The sequence below is a fragment of the Diplotaxodon limnothrissa genome, linkage group LG19, assembly GCF_057381915.1.
Source record: "Diplotaxodon limnothrissa isolate DT_005_m linkage group LG19, D_limnothrissa_male_GT1.1, whole genome shotgun sequence".
Classification (NCBI taxonomy): Eukaryota; Metazoa; Chordata; class Actinopteri; order Cichliformes; family Cichlidae; genus Diplotaxodon; species Diplotaxodon limnothrissa.
Window position 1 is genome coordinate 25,813,308 of NC_140614.1, and position 9,886 is coordinate 25,823,193.

A 9,886-nucleotide genomic window follows, 5' to 3' on the forward strand; every position below is an offset into this window, starting at 1 on the left:
TTAAGAGGCATTATCGGCGGCGAGGAAACAATAGTGAAATTGTTGCAGAGCTTATTATTCTCCTGAGGCCGGAGCAACAAGTTGAACGACGAAAAGAAATAATAATAAACAGCACGCCGTAAGCTGGCGAAATAATGAGTAGCTGAAACCAAATCTGCAGATCAATAACAATGAGCAACGTGGGCAAAGAGGTTCTAACATATTTTATCAATATCCACTTCATCTGCATCGATAGTTGGCTAAATAAAGCAGCATATTTTATGAAAATGAGCATCATCAGAACGTCTCTCGGTGCATTTATTTTCTTGTTCTTTTTCATATCCGTGATATATGTACAGCAGTGATTACCTCTAGAGCACATTTAGTGATATCGCTTACACTGCAGTCATATTGTGCGTGTGGTAGGTGAAGTTTAGAGAGCGTAAAGATATATAAAAAATTACCTTTTCTAATTCCAAGAGGTGAAACCGTAATACTTGTATGGCTTGTATCATCTGAGTGGAAAAAGAGCAAAAATAACAATTAAAATTACAAAACTGACAAGATTAATGTATATGTACATTTTTTCGCCTCGGAAGTGAGAACGGGCTGTTGTGTCATAAAATAGTTATGAGTGCACGACAGTCAGCGAGAGCATGCAAATATTATATATTTTTTAACTTCTAACACTTCTAATATGTGATTACACAGTGGTCAGCTGGGTAAGTTAGATGGGAAGATTGAACAATGACAGCGGCAAATGTGGTCACACAGCCTCAATTCTAAACTGATCTGACATCAGTGCGGAAGTCTAAATCATATGTTCACATATTTACTTCGAGATGCTGTGGACATTTCAGTATACCGACGGAGGGAACTGGAAGTGGGAGACAAAGAAGTGCGCTTACCAAATTGTCCAACTCTGGATTTGATGAAAATAAAGGTTTTTCTGCTCGGACCTAAAACAATACACCAAATGTCAAAGTTAGTTTAGCATGAAATGTGTGGAATGTGGCCCACAGCTACAACTTTAAATTGAAAAAAAAAAAAAACAACAACAACAAAAAGCCAAAAAAAAAGAAGCAAAAACTTGTGTTTTAAGTGAAAATTCTGTAATTAACAACAGTCACAAATAATTAAAAAGGGAACTTTTTATTGTAAAAAGAAAATAAAGCAAGCGGGAAACTATTTGCCGTGACGCAGACACACCATCCAAAAATATTTTTTAAACTGCAAAATTGACCTGTTTGGCAAAGACTGCAATGTCCTCATTGAAGGAGTCTGAAGAGCAGACATCGCCGCCTGCTACGCCGGGCTCCCTCGGAGTACACGTCGCCAACTCGCACTTCTCAAAAACCAGTGCGAGGAGTGGAAATAAAGGGTGACTGCAAGAGGGGAAACACGGCCTGAGTACAAACAGCACACCGGCTCTACAATGCCCACTGTAAAAAATGTCCAGTCTACCTGCGTATTAGTCGGCTCCCTGCTCTTCAAATTCTTACTGCAACTAATAATAACAATAATCATAATTAAAAACATATTTTATCTCGATTTTTGTTTTTACTTTTATCCCGCTGTCTAGTTGTTTCTTTGTTTTTTATTACTCTACTATCAAAACATGTCTTAAAATATGTTAAAAATGGACGGCGACAATTAAAACAGTGTGTCTGATTTTAGAAAAGTCTTCTTAGTCGTTTTCTAGTAACACATGCATGTGGACAACCCCGTTTGGTACATTTTCTTTTACCAATTGAGGTCTCATATGTTATTAATCGACTCGAGACAGACATTTCTTGCAGTGCGAAAGACAAAAGACTGAGAAGTGAACAAAACTTCAAACAAAACACAAAGCTGACTGTCGACAGATTTCAGTGGAATTTTAAGAAATTATACGGTCGCCAGGGATAAAAACAAAAACACAGAGTTACACTTAAGACGTCGTCACCGAAGACTTTAATATTATTATCACTGCTGTTTTAACACAGGCCTACATCTTCATCGTTTCACAGAGGTGAAATGTGTAAACTCTATCTTCCAGTTGTTACAGTCATCCAACATCTTGAGGCAATCGCCCAAATCATTTTAAAATGCAGATTATAATTTCAGCAAACTCCTTATTTCTATCACCAGCGACAACTGGATAAATCTGACAATGGCTTTTTAGTTAATTGTGATAAGTATATATTTAGGTATTAAAGAGAATAGAGTCAATTTCCCATATGAAAACGCAAGAAAAATAGAAATGATGAGCTAGATTTACTCTACACCACATCCCAGATTATATCGGGATTATAGCACTTACTGTGTACGTATTAGTGAGCATTATCTGTAATCATTTTTTTTTTTAGTTTTGCCCTCAGTAGTAAGTAGCCTGCCAGTTCTTACATTATTGTAGATTAATGTGATAAAATTATAAAGACATTTAATGTGTTGTAACGCGCTGGCTGTGTATGTGTGTGTGTGTGTATGTGTGTGTGTCACTGCAAACTATTTTTGAAACCCTTTACAATATATTTGCATGCAGGAACAAGAACGTTTTAATAAGTATAGCCTGTGTTTACGATGGAGGAATATTAGTGTGCAGCGATATTACAAGGCACACTTTGCACTATGGAGCAATTGCAATGATGTTAAAAAATAATTTTTTATCATAATTCTTTGCAGTCTCTGTATTTGGAGGTTGGACTATGAACAGCGAGCTCCCATGTTATTCTACAGCTTGTATTTCAAGCTTAAGGCTCATACTCTTACTTGCTGCAGGCTGCTCGATGCCTTGTACAATGAGTGTAAAATTACACATCAACAAAACTCCCCTAACCAACAATAGAGGTCCAAAATTGCGGTCAAACCTGCACAAAACACTATTTAAATTTAGTAGTGGGAGAGAAACTCCAACAAAGCAAACTTAAAGAAAAGCTGCAAAGTTGAGGGGGGGAAAGGTGCGTGAGCGCGTATAAGATCCGTGTGTAAACCTTACCCATAAATTTGATCTTTATCCCTCTTTAAAGCGTCGTTGACAGCGGAGCCCATGCTGGTGGGCATAACGTTCGGATGAGGAGCGTGGGCTCCGTAGTGCTGGCTGGCGTGCAGCGGCGGTCCGTGGTTCAGGTGGTGGACCTGGGGAAGCGGCCGGGGAGCATGCGGGTCCCCGTACATCGACGCCGGGACTCCGTCCATCCCACCATAATGGGCCAGCTCATCGTACTAGGAATTAAAATTAGAACAAAAGTCAGCCGACTTTCCGGTTAAGCTACTTTTTCTTTTCTTAACAAATGTATAAAGTAAAGCATGCCGTGTCATTCTGAACAAACTCAAAGAAGAAAGTAAAAAAAAAAAAAGCGTTCGCAGTGGAAAATTACGCTGCAGCCAGGGCAGAAAAGTGTGATATATTATATCTGCTACTCGGTGTGTCATTACCAAAAACATAATAAGTTGGGAGCTCCGCGGAACAGAGTTTGGTGGGCGAATAGATCGAATTAGTTTGGAGTCCTCTGTGAAACTGCTCCACGGCTGTCGTGGAGGCTGTCGGTAAAAGTAGAGGCTGTCACTTTGCTTGAAGAGTGAGAGCGCTGCAAAAATGTCAAATATAACTGCTTTGATGGGAATACTTTGTAAATTTGCCACCACCCGACAAGAGGTTAGCGATACGATGGCCTCCCTACAGTGGATTTGAACAGGTAAGTGTAGCAGATTTAAAAAACCTACCCTTTGCGCCATCAGGCTGCGCTCCAATAAACTCCTGAATCTGTCGTATATTTAATATCCCAGTCCCGGTTAGAAAGTGATTTAGTGGCAAGATTCCTTTTTCAACCAACTTTGCGAACTCTCCTATTCGCCAGTGTGGTTCAGTTGAAAGCGTAGCATCAGGGAGTTTTGCAATTTTTCTTGTTTACCCTCTTTCCTGGAAAAAAAAATAAAAAATGCGCCAAAGTGAAGGTTACAATCGGCCCATCAACAACCTGCATGTAACTAAACTGTCGTGTCTCATGGCTTTTTGCCACTCCAGCTGTCAATCAAAGCCAGAGGTTGTCAAGGTAATGAATGAATGACGGTTGGTGATGATGTTCAAGAGAAGGACGAATCTTTTTAGTCCGTTTTCATCCCGCAAGTCCGCGTCTCCTTTAATGCCTCCAGATCGCTATCTTGTTTTATTATCACTGTAAAAAAAAAAAAGAAGAAGAAAAAAAGAAAAAAGCAGTCGAAATTAAGAGATTGCGATTCAGATCTCTCCTTTCTTTCCCCCGTAGGTATTTCGTCTATCTGGCGAGACTGAGATGAGTGAGTGTCAGCGAGTGTTGGCAGGTTGGCTGCTAGCTTGCTTATAGAAACAGAGTCAGTTCGCAGCGCTGAGCGGTGGGCGAATGAAATGACGGATCCCGGAAGTAGTGGTGGCCATAGCCAGTCCTACAGCAGCTCCAGAAAAGAGAGAGGAGAGACCAAATCTTGTGATATGCAGAGTATATGCGAGGCACAGGGACGACTTCAACTCCACACTGGGGGTAAAAAGCCAACGCAGAACAGCTCCAACTCCCACCCAATTCTTCTTCGCCGATAAGCGTCCTAAAGAAACAGCAGAAAAAGGTTGAATGAGAGAGGTTTACCAGAGCGGGCACTTGTAAACACTTCGGCTACAAATGCTCCGAGCTGAACTAAACATAACACCGACTGAATGTATCTGCATGAATTATGAAAATAATAATAACAACAATAAAATGCTACATTTAGAGCAGAATTGCGCACTACGAGTCCAAACTTTTACGCACGGCAAAATAAATATTTTACGTCTTTATTTTCATTGATAGAAAGCTATTACAACGAGATCTTATGAATGCTGACTTTAATATATGAGCACGACGCTTACTTGTTTTCTGTTTTGTGGTTATAAGCCGGTGTGCATACTCAGTATCTCAGTAATACCTCCTAATCTCACTGCTAATTATTGCTCTGGTCTTTTTTAGCAATTAAACGGCGCGCAGCACCCCTCTAAGCCCAGAATGAACTTTTCCAAGCGGAAAAAAAGCTTTTGTGGAGAAAGTAATTTTGTGTGTTTCTTTCGTCCAATCCCGTCTCTTGATAGAACCTCGTTCCTTACCTCAGAGTAGTCAATTATCAAAGCTCCCCGAGATCATCAATCATGTGTGGAGATTGAAGTTTAGAGGAGGAGCAACGCTCCGGCCATCGATTGCAGTGAAGCCCTCTTTGGAGCCTGAGCACTTTTACGCTCAAAACAGAAGCAGGCCATCTATCCCCTTTAATATTTAGCTCCATCAGTGCTAATATGGCATCATGGCTGTATTGATAGGTTCTCACATAAAGGCTCCATTTATTGCTCCGTGACATTTTTTGATGGTGGGAATTAATTATTCACAGGTTAGGATTAAGGTAGACACGCTCAGGGAGATAGGCTGTGGCTACTGCTGGAGGGTCAATAAACTCTCCCAACAAACAAAATACAAAGCAGAGCTGTTCAGGGTCGATTACGGAAATAGAAGGGTTTTTTAAAAAAATGAAAAAGATTTAATACATGAAAGCGTGACAACAGTTATGTTTGTTGGCATAAAGGGGGGTGGGAAGTGTAGGACTGCAGGCTTTGACAAACGGCTGTGTGGACATTTCAACGTGCAATACCCCGGGAAGGAGCAGCAGAGCAGTGCGCAGAGAGCCAAGGCATTCACCGTCTCCAAGTCTCTCTCACACTCTGTAAACACAACCAGCCCGGCAGACTCTGCTATTGAAGACTGATATTTTCATAAGCTAAATATTGTCGTTCATATTGATTTGTGCACTAACGCTTGACTTTTTTTTCATCCTCCTTCTTTGGACAACCATGGTAAGTAGCATAAACCTTATTGTATCTACTGCTTTGTTGTGAGCGCGCGTCCTTTCGGGGCGCAGCATGGGGAAAGTTGTGAGGCTGGACTAGACAAATGCAGACAAAATTCTTTCTTTTTAAGCTTAGGTGACGTTTGCACTATACAGCTTAGCAAATCCGAATCTTATCGTTATTTTTTTTTTCCTATTTGCATACTTTTAGATTTTGCGAATTTCATATTTTTTGTTGTTTTTCCCCCCACATTTATTCAGCAAAATATGTGATTTGCCCCGGAGGAGAGTGATGTAAACACCCGAAGAGCGTGTGAAAATAGGAGAAGCTAATTATGCGTGTCCAATGTACGGCTCCACAGACACACATCCTTCCCTATAAAACTTGCGGCAATGACTCCCAACGACGTGAAATTTTAAGCTCTTTTCTTCTGTGATAAATTTACTCGAGTAATTAATGAAAGCTATAAACACGAGACTTCATAAGTGACAATATTTAGGTTATTAAATCTGCTTAATAACAACTTTTTTTATGTGGCATTACACAAGTCGGTGTTTAATTTTCCAATTTCATTTTAATCATCATTCACTCAATGGTTAATTAAAATTAATTTTCCTCATAAACAAGACATGTGCCAACCTAAACTCCCCAGCTTATAACCTGACGGCGTTTACAAGGAAGATACCTCCAGGAGGACACCTAACACAGACAATTAGACTTTTTAAAGTAGTTTTATGTTTCTTCACGTTAAAGCTCTTTTCAGGTGCACAACTCCCGCGCGTTTGAGGGAGAAAAGAAAATCAGTAGATGGCATTAACAGGCGGTAAAATTTCATCTGGTGGTGTCAAATTGAGGTCAGTTTAGGGTTAAAGCTCTCGGTGTCCGTGTGGGACATGGCCAGCTGCGTTTGGATTCATTAGGGGGGGAGAGGATCCATTTCAAGGAAAACACTACTGTGACAGTCACCAGGCTAAAGATCCACTGCATGTCACATCCCAAGGTGCACCAGGACCGCCTGCGCGCCACCCGAGCACCAGCACTCCAAGTCCCACTCCTCTGTTTACTCTTTGCGGGACTTACAATCCCTCTCCCCCTCTCCTGCCCTGCAGGGCTCGGTTGTTCACACACACAAGCCTGTTGCTAAATATGGAGAGAAATGCATTGTTGATTTAATTCCCTCAAAAAGATCACTGATATGAAACGAGCTTCAAATCCTCTTAGTGACCTTAAACACTCCCGAAAAAACAATTGGCCCTCAACCGCAGGAACAAATAAAATCGCCCTAATCTTGTTTGTAACTTTGTTCTTTCTTTGGCCCACTTCAGTATTTGAGATTATGCAAATTAGGAAAGCTAATGTGTAGAGAGGTTGAGATAAGACAGGCTCATGGACTGACTGAAGGAGGAGCGCGGAAAATAAAAACCTTGCAGTGTCTTTTTGTTTGTTTGCACCAGTTCCTAAAAATTATAATAATAAAAAAAATAATCACGTAGTTTGACAGAATTTTACTTCAGCATTTAATTTTGCGCTCAATAAAAACAAGTCAGTTCGACATTTTCTTGATGTCTCCAATTCCACAGAAGACTGTTAATTAATCCATAATTACCAGCTCCATATACTATACGTTTATTTATTTATTTAATTATTACATATTTTATAATATTTTATTCATCATTTGTTTAGAATATTTTGCCCCCTTTTTTGTTTCCTTCTTTCACAAAACATTACCTCAGTCCTCTGCGTCTGAACTCTTTATGACCCCGGAGTGAAATGTGACTATAGGGTTTCAGAAAGCGGAGTGAGCAACTCAAATACTTGTAAAAGTTTCGCGACTAACTGTAAATTCTTCAGCTCCAAAGCCTCATTTTCCCCTCCACCGATTCTCGGAGCCTGGTGTCAGAGGGTTAGTAAAGGGTGGAGGGGAGAGAGAGCGAGAGAGAGAGAGCGAGGAGACCAAGACAAAACGTAACCGCGGCTTCCCCCCCCCTCCTCACAGGCTCGGTATGAAATATGCTGCCCTCTAGCGACACCTGGCGGCCACAGCGAATTCCGAGCCGTCGAGAGATTTGCCACAAAGGCAAGAAGGCCCACAAAATACGCCAATCTTAATTAAGCACATTAACACGAAATAAATCCCCAGAAAAATGACCACGCAAATGTGTTTTAAAATTAAAATTAAAGGTAGCTCCATTAAACTGTTTATTCTTGAGGTACCGGAGGTCATAAATCAAAAACTGAACTTTATAAAATGCCTTGTTTTTGTTTTACTGATTTAATCTAAATAGTGTACGCATTTTTTTATAATCTGCCATTTGTTTTCTTGTGGTGCTTCAAAAATAAATTAAGTTCAAATGTCTGCGCCCTTTATATTTGATTCTATTATAAGACGGTCACTGTGTGACACAAAAGAGGAAAAAAAAGTTGGCCTTTATCAGCCCTAGCCTGCATTTAATTTAAGGCACCGCGTATATTTTGTGTTATTGAGTTTATCTGATTTTTTATTTGTTTCTTTTTTTTAGCCAATTTTGAAATCAATTCTGCAGCCACATAAATCTAAATAAACTGGACAAAGAAAACCAACAGCACTTAATAAGAACGCTCACGTGCTTATTTTAATAATAATCTGAAAATCCGGGTTTTTTCTGTTATGAGCGATTTTGAAATAAACTAATAAACAAATTCAACGTTTTACAGGCTTTTACGCAAGAAAGGCACAAGAAAGTCAGCAAATCGATTCACATCACGATTCTGGAAACAACCTCAGCACCTAAAAAACTATTTATAAAATATTAATGCTGGAAAGTGATTTAGTTTTTATTCTTCTTTTTACAGGAAAAAAATCTTTCACGTATAAAATTATATATTGATGTATTTCCCCAACGCATTTTCCCCATACATTTATAAAAAAAAAATTCCTTTCCCCCCCTTATCAAACTACCCAAGCTACTAATATTTCCCCTCCTCAGTGCGTGCAGCCGCTCTGCAGAGAGAGTCTCAGCTCTGCTCGGCTGTGACACAGTTTGAGCAGGTCACTGCCGAGATTAGAGCCCGTCGTTAACGCCTGCTCGGATACACCAAATGCTGATTTAATGAGCTTGCATTGGGTGTTTGTCCAAGAATACCTGGTGTGCATGCGTTAGTAACGCCACAGACCGTAATCCCTGTGTTTTCCCCTGAACACGTGGCTTTAGGGGCAACCTAAAAACACTGCAAAGATTTGACTATGATTTCTTTTTCATTTCTTTCATTTTATTTTATTTCAGTCTTCCTGAACAGGTCGAAGCCTCTAAGTCCCGTATCCAGCCACATTACCACATGTAATTGAGAGAAGTTTAAGTGGAGGCCGGGAAACCGAGGAGTTAATAGCGGTGACCCTCTTGCTGTGCCTCTGTCGCTCATCATTTATCAGGCTTAAGGGGCTTAAACAGGCGACGCAGACCCACCTTTTATTACATATCAAACCCTCTCTCCCTTATCTGCATTATAGGAAATACATGCATCGTTGGCCGTTATGCGGATTTGGAAATAGAAACACGTCCAATAAAGTCGCCCTCCTCCGCTGATCAGAGGAAACGTGTCTTTAGGCGCCACAGAGACACCCCAGCGGTTTAAGTCTTTATTAAATTATCTTAATTCCCCTCTCCACTTTGAAACGAATATAAATGCGGCTCTTCTGTTGTTTGTCCAGCGCGGAAGAGAGGAAACGTGAGTGCGGAGGTCCGCCACGGTTCAAGATTAGGAGGCGAATAAAACTGTAAATGCAGACTCCAAGCGCCTGCAAACCTGCCCAGAGCGGATATAACGCGCACGACGTTAAAACTCGAGTGTGGCAGATTTTTCTCTTTCCCTTTTTTAAATTTAGATGTCAAAATATAAAATATCACAAATATAAATATATATTTGTGTGTGTGTGTACACAGGTGGCAGCTGCTTTATTGGAAAAATTAATTAAAGGTGAGAAAAAGGCAAAAAACTTCCCCAAGACAAGATATATTTAGAGGCTCACGTGACTTCCGTCATTCTTCTTTATTTATAGCGAGCTTTAATGAATTAGTACACAGGCAAACCATTACAATACCTGCT

General features: G+C 40.2%; 1 protein-coding gene across 5 annotated transcripts in view; it reads right to left on the reverse strand.

The window, feature by feature from the left end:
- meis2a (Meis homeobox 2a) overlaps positions 1-4,325 on the reverse strand; it is a 79,407-nt gene extending 75,082 nt beyond the window's left edge. For all 5 annotated transcript variants that reach the window (XM_085343401.1, XM_085343400.1, XM_085343398.1 and 2 more), the window contains exons 1-5: positions 3,685-4,325; positions 2,957-3,183; positions 1,223-1,364; positions 888-938; positions 444-494 (exon numbers count right to left, since the gene is read on the reverse strand). In XM_085343401.1, the coding sequence (XP_085199527.1) occupies positions 444-494; positions 888-938; positions 1,223-1,364; positions 2,957-3,183; positions 3,685-3,696 (483 nt within the window). In that variant the 5' untranslated portion in view covers positions 3,697-4,325. The remainder of the gene's footprint in view (positions 1-443; positions 495-887; positions 939-1,222; positions 1,365-2,956; positions 3,184-3,684) is intronic.
- Between the last annotated feature and the right edge of the window lie 5,561 nt (positions 4,326-9,886).